Source organism: Ylistrum balloti, unplaced genomic scaffold, assembly GCF_031769215.1.
Source record: "Ylistrum balloti isolate Yb309-2 unplaced genomic scaffold, AGI_CSIRO_Ybal_v1 Utg370700, whole genome shotgun sequence".
NCBI classification, from domain to species: domain Eukaryota; kingdom Metazoa; phylum Mollusca; class Bivalvia; order Pectinida; family Pectinidae; genus Ylistrum; species Ylistrum balloti.
Genome location: NW_026782420.1, coordinates 732,917 through 747,275, shown reverse-complemented (window position 1 = coordinate 747,275; position 14,359 = coordinate 732,917). Strand labels below are relative to the sequence as shown.

The following is a 14,359-nucleotide window of genomic DNA, read 5'->3' as shown; positions in this document are numbered from 1 at the left end:
TACTACTACTCAACAACACAAATTTGTTCATGTCTTCGAACACTCCATAAGCGAGGGTTTTTTTCTTCCTTTGAAAATTGAAGTTTGATAGTACATTAATGAATAAATCATAATATAATTTAATTGTTTTAAATAGTATACACAGTTTTTAAAATAGTAAAGTTGAGTAAGCACCACCTGAATAATATGCTGATTATTATAAACGATGTACATTTTCAGGTTTAGATACAACTCCTGAATGGTGTAACAATATATTACTACAGGAAGAGGAGGTGGGTACAAACACGAAAATCATCTCTACATGTTTAGTTTAGCTATCCAAGCTGATATCGATTTTGTTGATTTTTTACCTGAATTCCGACACATCGAGCATGTATGTATTTATCGTCCTCCCTATAAGCATTTTGTTTTCTCAGTGATCACAACTGTTGTCGGTTTAACTTCAGTGTCATTCATACTTTAGTTTTACTGATTTTTTACAGAGATTTTAGCCCTCAAGGGAAATTGTGAAGGGTATTTTTGTTGGTTTGTTTATATTGCTAAGCGAATCCGTTTGTGGACGTACAATAAGATTGTGTACGATATTCTTCTGGAAACTAAATAAAGATTAAGCACTGGTTTGTAGATATGCCTCTCTATGTACATTAAAATATTCAAGTCATTTTTTTCAAACGTAATTAATTTGGACACAAGCTGTGTCTTCATCCATTACATTGTCGCTTGTGTGTCTGATCATGGATATAGATAATAGCCTCTTCAGGAGGAAATTTTGTAATGGTTCCCATTTTTTCAACTAGCGTCAATTGATGTATTTCAGTTCAACATTGGGAGACCGATCTACAAAACGGAAAGAATTTACCCACATGTAAGTAAAGAATTTACCCACATGTAAGAAAAGAATTTACCCACATGTAAGTAAAAAATTTACCCACGTGTAAGTAAAGAAGTTACCCACGTGTAAGTAAAGAATTTACCCACGTGTAAGTAAAGAAGTTACCCACGTGTAAGTAAAGAATTTACCCACGTGTAAGTAAAAGTGATGTGTGTGTAAGGAAGTAATCTAAAATTGGATGGATTAGAGAGGGCGGTAGGAAATATCGTGCTCATGTTCATTAAATTTGACAAAGTGAACCACTGAAGGCGAACGTATAAGTTATTAGATAAAAAGAGTAAATAATTTCTTTGATTGTAATAACATAGCTTTCAATGGTAATGACATCCATTATTTGAATTCCAGCTCGATGACAGCTACTGAGACGTATGAACAGAAGTGATCAACATGATCAATGGACTCATGGATCCGCGGATATCTCCGGAAGTCTAGGGAGATAAGATATCTCCGGAAGTCTAGGAAGATATTCCTAGATGTCTTGGATGATAAGATTTTCCCGGAAGTTGCTGGTAATAAGATATTCCCGGAAATCCTTCGTGATAAGATATTCCCAGAAGTCTTTGGTGATAAGATTTTCCTGGAAGTCTCTAGAGATAAGATTTTCCTGGAAGTCTCTAGAGATAAGATGTTCCTGGAAGTCTCTGGTGATAAGATATTCCTGGAAGTCTCAGTGATCTCAATGAAATGCCTGGAAATCTTTGAAGATAAAACCGTAAATACCTGCCAATAATAAACCACACGAATCTATTTACGGAGAATACTGTGACATTTCTGGAAATATCTGAAGATAATCGATAGAATTACGCGTGAGAATATCTAAACTGAATTGATCAGCAAAGACATATGCTGCAATTATACGTTTGAATAGTCATGAAAACCAGTTTGTCATCATCGCTGAAGTGCCAGTTATGAAATTCCTCTGACAATTACCTGATGGAATGATTTACAAAAGTGCTTATGTGAGGACATAATATTATGATACTGTGTAGGTTGTAATATTCGTGGGGTTCTATTTTCTAGCATAAACGAAGATGAAATAAACCACATTGAAAACATACATTCAGCTGAATTTAGTATCGAAGTCTGCTGTATCTAAGTGGAAATTTGAATTGAAAGGTACTATTCCCTTGGGTGTCTTTTGTATAGTTTCTGATAGATGACATAAAGTAACCTTTCATGACTTCTGACAAAAGCTTTGGTAAACTTTGAAAATTTGAACCATCGAATAGAATAACCTTAACAGTATATGAATACTTTTCATTTTCGTTATCATGCACGTTGAGAAATAGTAATACTTCCCATTATTCATTCTTATCCTTGTCCCGTCTATCAATACCATACAGGAATATTCCATAGTGGTATGCCTAGTGCTTTCAGAGATAGATAGGAGAATAAAATTAATTTTTGTTCTTTACATATCGTTGATAATTATGAAGTAAAACCTGTGTTTATATCAATACATATATGTTTATAATATCTAATATGTTTTGTAAATAATATAATATATATAGAGAGATAAAAAGCTGTAGATTTTATAATAAATAACATACCACATACAAAATAGTGGTATGAATATGCATTAATTGTGCCAAATAATTTTAATTGTTGGAAAAATAGCGATAATTGAGTCCTTTTTAAAAATCATTATTTACAATAGAATCATACATCGCTTGTATTTTTGTTACCACATAGCTGGTTAAATTAAATCATGTATTCATTTTAATCATCTTTGTTATAGACATATTCTCGAACTTTGTTATACTGTATGTTATATATTGTACAATGATTTGCACAACTTTGCTTATTATTTGTTTTCATTCTACATAGGTCTGTAAGACAGGTAACAAAATAACATTTATTATTATTAATAATTTTATAGAAATTTTGTTACCTTGGTAATTAGAATTATCAAAAGTTAAACCAATTACTGTATATGTAGTTACACTAAGCTTTTAGGCATTTTTCTGTTTAAAACGTCAATCAAAGAACATGTTATTGAAAAACAATATATGACCAATTTTTGCTCATTAACATTGTAACGTAATGAAATAGTACAGATATGATGAAATATTTTATACAGATATTTGAACCAATCTTTTGTTGTAAATGTGTGGGGCCGTAAAACATGTCTTGCTTCGGTACATATACATTTGCAATATTGTCTTGCATACCGACGAGACAGGTATGCTATCTACCTGTCGGAACTTAATGTGTGTGTAATATCTAACAAAGTTTTACAGGGGAATTGTTTAGTAGAAAGTGTGAACTGCAGAATAATACAAAAGATGCCAATCTGTAAATGTGATATGTTAATTAGCTCCTTTGCTTAGTCTGCAATGTTACCCTGAATAAGATATCTAACATTTCTAAATTACTATAAAGCTGTAACATATCGATAAATAAAGTATATTTTCATATTGCGACAACGCTATTTTATCTTCTGTATACAGTAAAACTTGCTTGTGTCGAACAGGCTTAAACTGAAGACATCGGATGAGTCAAATGTGTTGTTCGGCCCTGATTTTTTCTCTTCTTTATCTTAATTAATTAAATACGGATGATTCTAACAATGTTGAGTTGGATACTGCGTTTTGTGTCCACTACTTCTAAATTCTACCAAAAATGTTAATTTTTGTGTGGAACATTGAGGCGTCACCTTGTCTCAGGTAGAAATTCCCTGGCTTCGGTCCGAATGACTGAGTGTGATCAGTCAGCCGTATCGGTGTTAATGAGCCCAACGAGGAGCAGTGATAAACTATGTAATGAGCAACAGTGCGAATATATCTCGTAAGACGATGTAGCCTATGAAATGAAGTACACAACAAAATCTTAGATGTTACCAGTTTATTTCCATTACTTATATGATTACTTCTTTCATTCCATAGTCAGACTCCGTGGTAATCAGCACGACAGTTCGTTCAGGTTACCAATACTGACGGTCTTGGTGCCTACCATCTGTCCGTGCTCGTCTAAACAGTGGCAGACAGATCCAAGACACTAATGTTTCTGGTAGTTACCGTTGGGTGTGCAGTAGAAAAAGCGACCAATCAGACCTGTGTCCATGTACTCTTTCTGGTCACGTGCACATTCTGTAGGCAAAGTTCGATAATTAGATATCAAATATATATAAAAAAAATGTTCATCATTCCCACAAAATTCAGCTCATGGGCACAAGTGGAACACAAGTGTGTTTTTTTCGGCCATATTGGATTTCGGACAGATAAGAAAGGACAACATATGGTCAGGACTATCTCAGAATTAGTTGATGCAAGTTTCAGCTAAATCCCAGTATTGGGACTTAAGAAGAAAATATATATTGTTAAAGGAAACCTTGATTGCACAAGATAACACTTTGTGGACTCTAATTCTCTAACTTCCCTTCAAATTTTCAGTTCAATTGCACTGGCCATACTCGATTTCGGACCGACAAGCTAGATAACATAATGGTAAGGACTATATCCATCCCATTGATCGCAGTTTACGCATGGCGGACGGCACACAACGACGAACGATACATGACGACTGTAGGTCATCTTTTGGGTCAAATGACCTAAAAATAGGTTTACCGATGTACTTTTAGAACACTGATATAATATACTTTGTGGCATTTCGCATGTTTATAAATTGGAAATGAAACATTGATCCCTCGTATGCGATGTGATTTGTGGCTAAAAGCAAACTTTTAACTTAAACATTTTCCTCGGGTTTTGTTCATCCTTAAAGTCAGAATCAAAACTTATTTAAAATTACTTACGGCAGTTCATGTCGCCAGCACGCCACACATCATCACGGTAGTTGAGGATGTTTTCGCCAGTCTTTGACACACATGTACACCTATGGAGGAATTTTAAACAAGAGTATATAGCCCTGCCTGTTTCCTGTCGCAGTGACAATACATTCATGTATCTCAAGAAAGACATTCATTTATCTAATTATATTATCGTGTAAAATAACGCCCCTACAAAGTGATTTAAAACCAATAAGAATCAACAAGAATCCCATTAATGACTTACACGGATCCCTCACACTGTTTCGGCTGATAAAAACCATTCTCGTCGCAAAGAGGCTCTACAGCGCCGAGGAGTCCAAATCCACCATTGCTCTGCTGGTTGGTTAGATAATGTTGGTGAGCGGTAGCACACGGACCTGTTTCTGTGGCAAAATGGCAAGTCGGTACATTAATTAAAAATAAGTCAATTTCACGTCTTTTTTTTCAAGGTAACAAAATGAACATTCTTCCATTTGAGTTTTCCACCCTGTACACCACCATACCCCATTCTAAACTGAAGGACCACCTTCGTTCTCTTGTTACGAGAGCTTCATTTTCCAAGAAATGCTAACGGCGGTATAGATATATGGTTGTGAAAAGCATTTCTTGGAAAATACGCCCAAATCAAAAAGAAATATATGGAGGCTGAAATCATAAAATGATCGAGTTTGTGGTTGACAATATTTTCGTCGAGTTTGGTGGTTAGATCTTCCAGTAGACTACTAGCATATCTATGGGAGCTAATTGTGTCCCTCTGTTGGCTGACTTGTTTTTGTTTTCATAGGAGGAGGTTTATCGAATAGCGTATCAAAACTGGTCACATAGACCTGGCAAAGTTGTTTGATTTCACTTTCAGATATTTTGATGACGTCTTGTGTTTAAATAATAAGACATTTACTGCGTCCATCTTATATACACAACAGAACTGGAAATGAAAGACACAAATTACTTTTTTTAAACAGCCACTTGTCTCGAACTTTTACTAAAACCAAACCATCACGGACAACTGTCCACCAAGCTCTATGTTAAGCGTGATGATTTCCCCATTACAAAATTTCCATCCCTTGATAGCAACTCTCATGCTTCCCTACCTATGGTGTTTACGTGTCGCAGTTGATTCAATATTCAAGTACCTGTTCCAATTAACACGATTTTAAGCAAGAAGTCGTCAACTGACAGACAAACTTGTAACACAGCGTGCCAAAAGATCCAGGTTGATGAAAATATTGGGAAAGTGTTATAGTCGTCAGTGATAATCATACTTTTCCTTTGTGTAATATGACGCTGGACGTATTTGATGCTTGTTTGTTTGCCTGGCTGTTCTGGTGTTGTATACATTGTTCTCATCTGGGAACATGACATTACTTACTTTGATTGACCAAGGTGGGTGTCGTCGTTGATGCGGAAACGCTTACTATTTCGCAACATCTGGTCTTATTCTCCTCGTAATCTTTCACGAGTTTCCGTGTTAATCATTCTTTTGTTCGTATTTTGCCCTAACTTTATTGACACTGAGTTAGGGATGTTGGTATTTTCTTGTTGTTTATTGAAATGTCAGAGGAAGCAAAACTAAATACGTGTTTTTATACTTTAAAAATATTCCTTTAGTCCTCTTTCATAGATTTGTGTATACGATTTAGATGTACTATGACCCTATGCACGTACTGTGACTACTAGTAGAACATATTACTTGTGAGGGTGAGAACGCCACCATCTTACTGCTCCCACGTTTGTCGCATTAGTAGCTAATTGTAGGAGTATATAATGAACACAGACTTACGAGTCTCCCGAGCTGTCGCAACATGGGCATCTGAAGTAAAATACAACATAGATATAATTAGCAAACATGTAGTGTATTACATTATTTGAAATAATGGTAGGAGCCCGACTATTGGTTAAACAAACAGTAACCCACAATAAGGGTGGGAGTCATTACCACTGTTTGAGTTTGAGAAGAATTGGAGGACATGGTCTACATTAATGATTCACCTGTTCACATCAGCACAATTTATCTTTATCCTGCTTCAACAAATTCAGTTTATCCTGCGCTCCCTATTCAGTTTTTTCTAGTTATAGCCATGTAAATCACTTAAAACAAACATAGATGTTTTACGGCAATTGTTAAAATTTAAACTACTGAAGTCGTAAAACGGCAATGTAGAAAAAATTATATAAAAATATAAGGGGTTAGTAAGATGTCCCTTAATTCTTATCGTAGGCTTACAAAAATGAAATTATATCAGACAAAAACCCGAATGCATAACGTTTCCCAGAGAGTCCATCTTTCATAAGTCATAAGTGTATATGTTTATCTATAAATAATGGCTACCTAAGTGTTTGAGCGAACATTTGTAAATAACTGACCGGAAGTACAACGCATGGTACGGCTGTCGCAGTGAAGGCCCTGGCCACACTTGGATGGACTGGGAACGCCCAGCAGGAACCCGGCGCCACAGTACGCACCCTCGACTGGAAACAGATTCAATATATTTGTGCTTATTTTAAATAACAATTATGTGTGTGATAGATATACAAGCTGGGCGGGAGCCCTTTGTGTCAATGTAAGATATTACCGCAAAAGTCAGGAAATCGTCTGAAAGTTTAAATTTAAGTTTACTTTACACGTTACACTACAAAGAATTGTAGAAGAAAAATAACCCGCTCGCCCGCTCGCAATCCACGTGTATTATGGACAGGGTCTGCTGAAACCCATCACCCCCTCAACACCCCCCCCCCCAAAAAAAAAAAAAAAAAAAAAAAAAAAAAAAAAAAAAAAAAAAAAAAAAAAAAAAAAAAAAAAAAAAAAAAAAAGAAAAAAAAAAAAAAAAAAAAAAAAAAAAAAAAAAAAAAAAAAAAAAAAAAAAAAAAAAAAAAAAAAAAAAAAAAAAAAAAAAAACAAAAAAAAAAAAAAAAACAAAAAAAATCTTACCACACGGTAAGACGTTCGTGGACGTTCCCGAACTACTAAAACTTCTCAGTGAAGGACATTCTCCTCGACTTCTTGAACGCTTTCCAGAAGAAAAGTGTTAATTAGGGAATTTCTTAATGGTTACAAATATTCATGAAACATAGATAATAGGATTGAGACTTCTCGAAGTGCGCAGAGATGATATATGACATTTATTAGTCGGCCGAAAATAAATTCCAAAGCTGTCAACATTTAAAAAAACCTTATCGCACTCCAAACCGCTCCTGTGGATATCCTTCTGGTTGTGAACTTTTTCCTCCTTATCTATGGACAATTTAATGATCATGTAAGATCGCCAGCCGCCGACGGACTAGAATTGTGCATGTGCGTCCTACATGTTGACAACAACCTTTGTTTCTATAAGTTTACTTGCCAGAGGAATAAAATTATTACCATCTTATTATGATATAAGCGATTGATATATAAAAGGCGATTCAATCTAACTTCCGGTCTGTAATTAAAGCTTTCTGCATGTAGCAAAAGTATAAAATTCAGAATGTGTCACGGTTTCTTCATATCGAATTCTCCAGAGAAGGTGTGGTCAACATCGATGTCAAAACACAACGATGACACACTGTTAACAGATACGAAATCTCGATCATTCGGATATGTTACCAGGTCAATCCCAACAGCCCAATCTCACAGACAGTGAATGCTAAAATACGGCCCTCTACTTAGTAAGCAAAATACTCCTGTTGGCATGTGAGTGTCTCGCAATTTGAACATGTTTGTGTTCGTAAGTGATAACGTGGACAATCGTAATACCGCTTCCCTGCTAAAAAATGACAAAACAAGATTGAATTTTAGCGCTGCTGCTGTTCTGAAATCTCCCCAAACAACCTAATATACTTTCACGCACATTTCAATAAAACGGTAATATAGACCGTCTTAGCAAATCTGCACTTTTATCAAACCTGGAACACAAATTGATGTATATATGGACAAAATCAAGTGTGAGACGAATAAACCTATTTATCAGTTAAGTCTTTCAATCATAGAATTGTATGATGACTGTCTTCAGCTGAAAGCTATTTTCTTCATGAAAATTAGACTATCGAGAGTTCTATGACATTTAATTTCAAATCTCTTAAATGGTGAAATAAATTTTAAAATGGAAACCGTATCCATCATCCTCGACACTCCAGGGGTTAGATAACTTTCACTCTCTGCATCCGTGGAACATGTCATGGCAAAATTGAAGGTACAAGTGAAGTAATTTGATTGGTTCTAGAACAAAAAGAATGACCAATCACAGGTTGATATGCTATTTTTGAAGATTACAAAGAAGCGACATCCAACTTCAAAGTCATTGCAATATACCGTTATGCGATTTCGAGATCCAATTGATGTTCATCAAAGGATCAAACTAGTCTTTTCTTCTTGTCCACAAGGTGTCGCGCATGGACACTTCAATATCGCAGTGAAATGTTCCAGGAGTGCGGGGAGTGAAAGTGATCGTAACCTCTAGAGTATCGAGGATGTAGTGATTGTAACCCATTGAGTATCGAGTATGTAGTGAGTGTAACCCCTGGAGTATCGAGTGTGTAGTGATTGTAACCCCTTGAGTATCGAGTATGTAGTGAGTGTAACCCCTGTAGTATCGAGGATGTAGTGATCATAACCCATTGAGTACCGAGGATGTAGTGATTGTAACCCCTGGAGTATCGAGTATGTAGTGAGTGTAACCCTTGGAGTATCGAGGAAGTAGTGATCATAACCCATTGAGTATCGAGGATGTAGTGATCGTAACCCATTGAATATCGAGGACGTACCCACAGTTACCATTTAAGGTTCTAAGGATCATAAATATCATCGAGAGGGCACATTCTTTATGATTTAACAACCTGATACATGTTGAGACGTGTCAGACTGATATATTTCAAGTATTAGTTTTTGCCTTCAATGTTTTTCCACCGACAACAACTTAATTATTTATCAACTTTTAAGCAACTGGGGCCAGTTGTCTTTAATAATATGTTTCCAAAGATAATTCACATATATGTCATTTTTACTTACTTAGAAGTTCTTCACACGAATCACAACAGCCACAGAATCCTCCGTTTTGTACGATGTTCCCGCCACAGTTGGCTTCGGTAACTGCTGCACATCTTACCGAGTCACAAACATTTGGCAGGCACTGAATTGCCTCACTCACTACCACGGACAAAGAAAAACATACTAAAAACTTAAACATTTTCTCTTAATGACTTGGTTCCCGAAAAGAAGAACTCGACTGAAATTTCAAGGCTTCTCCTGCTTAAAAACAATTCCTTCCTTATCAGATAATCACATGACCATTGCGCGTGTGAAATGACACCTGGTTTCAAGGACAGATTAGAAGGAGTGATCTTAGCAAAACAAAATTACATTATGAATGCATGTCTGAATAAAGTCAATTTCCACTTAACAAGATCTCACAAAGGTTCGGGAATATACACTGTTACTGTCTAAAACAAGGAGAGTGTTACAGTATTGTGCATAAGTGACGTCATCAATATCGTGAAGTCGTTAACTCCCACCGTAGCACACTCCTAGCAATGATTGTACAAAAGCTATTTATTCTATATTTTAACGATTGATTTATACCGTAATGGTATTCGTCATGGATTTCCGTACTTCAGGTCCTCAGAACCCTGCTAAGTCCTATAAGGAAGAAACAGCTGTATGAAACTGTTCCATTCATTTTTCGCTATTTGATATATAATTTGATTCAAGTTTCAGTGTACTTTTGTATGTGTACATACATTCATTGTGTTATCTGATAAAGACATTGACTTTTTGAACTTGTGTCTGGTCAAACCCTATGAGCTATTTTAGTCTAGCGCCAGGAATATTGTTGATTTGACAATATCATTGATTCATTTTCCTGGAAAAGGACAGTTTGAAACTATAAATGGGATAAAGTGTGAAATGATTTACATCCTAGAAGGAGCATTAAACACCAGGGCTTCTGTAACTAGCCGAAACACGTCAACGAATAAAAGTTTTGGAATCCCTGGTGTTGATGCTCCATCCTATATATTTGCCATTTAGATATTGTTTTATGATAAAGGTTTCAGAGTTAAGGCGAAATCATAGGGTCAACGTTTCATTTGTCATAATAACTGATTCAACTATATATCAATATGTATTAAAGAAATGTATCATTAGATCTGAAAATCATTTCCTTTGTGTTAAATTGAAAAACAACACACGACCACCATATCTGTTCTCTATTTTTTATGAAAAGCTAAGCGTGGATTCGAATTTTGGGTGATTTTGTTAACTTCCAGTGGATAATGTAGCACTGAGTCATAACAAACAAGCGGCTCATAGGGCCTGTATCGCTCAACTGGCTTAATTTGCTTAGATTGATTTATTTTAACTGAGGGTAATGTGTCTATAACACTTGTACTTATTTCCCCGTAATAAGCTTGACATTCCTCCAAAAGGGGACTAGATACAGCTGTTTGTAAATAACTAAGTTCTCTTAACCAAGAATGTCTTCAGTTCTAATATAATGAAGATTTTAAAGAAATTGCTCTATTTTCGCTATTTGACCCCGCCGGCCTGGTCCCAATAGGGTCCCAAATTGGGACAGAATCCAGACATTCATACATAAGAAGAATGATCTTGAAGAAACATGTCCGACAAGGAGTCATTGGCTGATTCCTTCAGGATATTCAACGTCAACGGAACACTAAGGCTGCCACTGAAATGAGTTCGGGAGAACATCGAAACGACACTGTTAGATTCTAACGATTGTTTTAGCACCAATCACCACAGGGACACAAAGTGAATCACACCATCTTCCAAGAACTGTCAATATTCGCCGAAGAAACTTGGAAAGATGATAAAATGGACAATATCCGACGGGTGTTGACAATAAAAGATGTTCAAAAAGAACAGAAACGTGTCAGACAGGCGAGAGATATAAAGAATTTGAAGAGAAGAACCAAAGTAGATTAACCAAGCAAAACGCAGCCTTGTTCAACATGCCTTTTGAAGGTAAGAATATAGACATTTTTAAGTATAAGCCTGTTCTTGCTTCTATTATAGGTAAATCGTCATTAAATACCCATAATGCAACACGTATTCATCTACTGGAAACAGATTGATGACAATGTCGAGATAATTGACACATTGTGTAATATTGTGCGTTTGTAAAGCAAACACTCAATTAAAATGAAACGACCATTGCAGTTTAAAGTTAAAAATTACCAGATCCATTTAAATACTGCACAAAGCAATTATATCCAGAGAATCACTGCACATTAACGTACAGCACACTCTGCTCACGCCTGATTTCTTTTATCTTGCTTTAGATTGGCAAGGCTAGTCTTTAATGAATCCTTGATTTTCAACCAGTAGGCAATGAAAACATGGCAATACTACTAGCACAATTTTGCTGCCAGACCAAACCTAAACGAACTGACCAGAGACCTGTGGTATTATCATCTGTTGTTGATAAAGTTATAAAGAAATGTCGCAGTATCATCATCTGTCGATGACGTTATAAAGAAATGTCGTAGTATCATCATCTGTCGATGACGTTATAAAGAAATGTCGTAGTATCATCATCTGTCGATGACGTTATAAAGAAATGTTGTAGTATCTTCATCTGTCGATGACGTTATAAAGAAATGTCGCAGTATCATCATATGTCGATGACGTTATAAAGAAATGGGAGAACAGTTAGGGTAGATATAGAGATATGGTATACAGAAATGTATAAGGAGGGGAAATGTGGAGGTTTCCGTCATTTTCAGTTTTGAAATCACAATTGTAAGTACGGATTTTAAAAATTATTTCAATGACTTCTGTTTTTTTTAAGTGAGTGAGTGGACCTTTCCCGACCCATCTCGCACTTTCGGATTTCCACTGTTTACATTTCAATTCTTGGTTTACTTTCTCATAAGTCTTTCTTACTCTCTGGTATTTTTGTTACTCGAGTGCCGTTTGGGAAAGATCACAGACCCATCCTTTATTCAATAAAAGTATGTTGGATCAAAACCGTGAAGGTGTTTGTACTTCCTTAAAGGAAAATATTCTCGTTTTTTACGTTGAATTATGTTTAAGTGAGATATATGGCTAGTAAACTACTCAGTGCAAATGTAAGCTTAAACCAGAGACGTTATATATGTGATATATACGTCTCTGCTTAAACTTTTGTATAGTTTGTGCGTCTGTGGAGTTTCTCTACTCGACACTTATATATGTAACACATGATATACGGATAATCAGAAAATAGTGATTACGCTTACCATTAATATGCATTGATAAGTGTTACGAGCCTAGGTACAGAATCTCACAGACGTTTACCAAAAGCTCGCAATGGTACAGTTGGCTCTAATGTGTCTGAGGTAAGTAATTCTGATTGGAGGTTCATAATGTGGTAGCTCTGTTCTGATTGGATACTCCTGATTTGATACTCTTTACGTAATAATGATTGGAAGTTCATAATATGTTAAGCCATATCAAATTTAGTGCCGAACAGAGCACTCTAACGTTTAATAAATCTTTTAACTAACGAGGAAAAGAATTAAGTCACTGTCAAATATTTTATCATTTATTGACTATTTTTTACTAGAAATTTCATCACAATGTTTCGATTTTGCTGTGAATTAAAAAATGAAATTAGCATTTTATATTTCACACTTTTACATTGAAAATATTCTATGAATCCGAGCAAAATATTATGTTTTGAATAACTGCCTTTCACTGTTTTTGTCGCCTCCGTCCTGATACAATCTATATTGAGTTCCAACTTGATCAACTCATTTTTGCAAGATTTTGTCCCCTTTTACTGATTAACACTTTGGGGACAATGACACTCATCCTCTTTTTCATGTTACTCCTGTTATGATTTTGTTGATACAATTATTTTTTCTGACGATTCAATGTAAGATGAAAAGTGGCCACGAGATAGTTGACAGTCCGGTCCGCCTCCGCGTTTATTACTATAGTAATTTATTTATACCGGAAGTGTGAATTATACATAGCTTCCGTTTTTGCTGTTTTGACAGGAACTTTCGAAGCCAGACCGATAAAGCTGATCAAGGCATATAGACGAGACACACAAGAAGGTGACTATATTTGAAATTATTCACTTAAGCTAGTATCATTTAATTGCAAAATGGAACTGCGCAACGGCGTTACATGCAATAACAGATTAGAGTAGACGGGTGCATGATGGCATGTGCTAGCTGGTACTGTGTATCTACTAGTACGAGGGTTCTTACTATCTCGTGCGAGGGTTCTGACTATCTCGACCGAGGGTTCTGACTATCTCGTGCGAGGGTTCTGACTATCTCGTGCGGGGGTTGTGTGAGGGTTCTGACTATCTCGTGCGGGGGTTGTGTGAGGTTTCTGACTATCTCGTGCGAGGGTTCTGACTTTCTCGTTCGAGGGTTCTGACTATCTCTCTGCGATTTCATTTTTCTTGGTCGCTGATAGTCAGAATTACACGATTTGTTTTGAATGTCTGTAGCGGTATGGCCATAACAAAGCCGCTGGGTTTGATGTTTTATTTTTATTAAAAGTGAGACATTCTGAAACATAGGATAAAGCAAAATCAAACTCACACATGTATGTCATCTACTGACAATTCAGATTTCAACAAATCACACCTTTTACAAATAAGTGAAATAGCATTTCTTTACACAGTTAACTTTACAAATACAATAGTAATTATTATGGTAAAATAGAACAATTACACTGAAGATATAAAAGTTCACATACAACATGTATC

The 14,359-nt window shown here is 35.8% G+C and overlaps 2 protein-coding genes across 3 annotated transcripts in view; one reads left to right on the top strand and one right to left on the bottom strand.

Annotated features, from left to right (window-relative positions):
• Window positions 1–3,740: 3,740 nt before the first annotated feature.
• Window positions 3,741–9,823, bottom strand: LOC132557603 (uncharacterized). Its single transcript, XM_060222111.1, has 6 exons — window positions 9,646–9,823; window positions 7,026–7,130; window positions 6,442–6,471; window positions 4,906–5,044; window positions 4,647–4,726; window positions 3,741–3,981 (listed from the first exon to the last, which is right to left on the bottom strand). Exons 1-6 carry the CDS (start codon window positions 9,821–9,823, stop codon window positions 3,890–3,892), a joined length of 624 nt encoding a protein of 207 aa, XP_060078094.1. The 3' UTR covers window positions 3,741–3,889.
• A 3,802-nt stretch (window positions 9,824–13,625) lies between these two features.
• LOC132557586 (WD repeat-containing protein 37-like) overlaps window positions 13,626–14,359 on the top strand; it is a 29,881-nt gene continuing 29,147 nt past the window's right edge. For both annotated transcript variants that reach the window (XM_060222095.1, XM_060222094.1), the window contains exon 1: window positions 13,626–13,694. The gene's annotated coding sequence lies outside the window, so the exon portion shown is untranslated. The remainder of the gene's footprint in view (window positions 13,695–14,359) is intronic.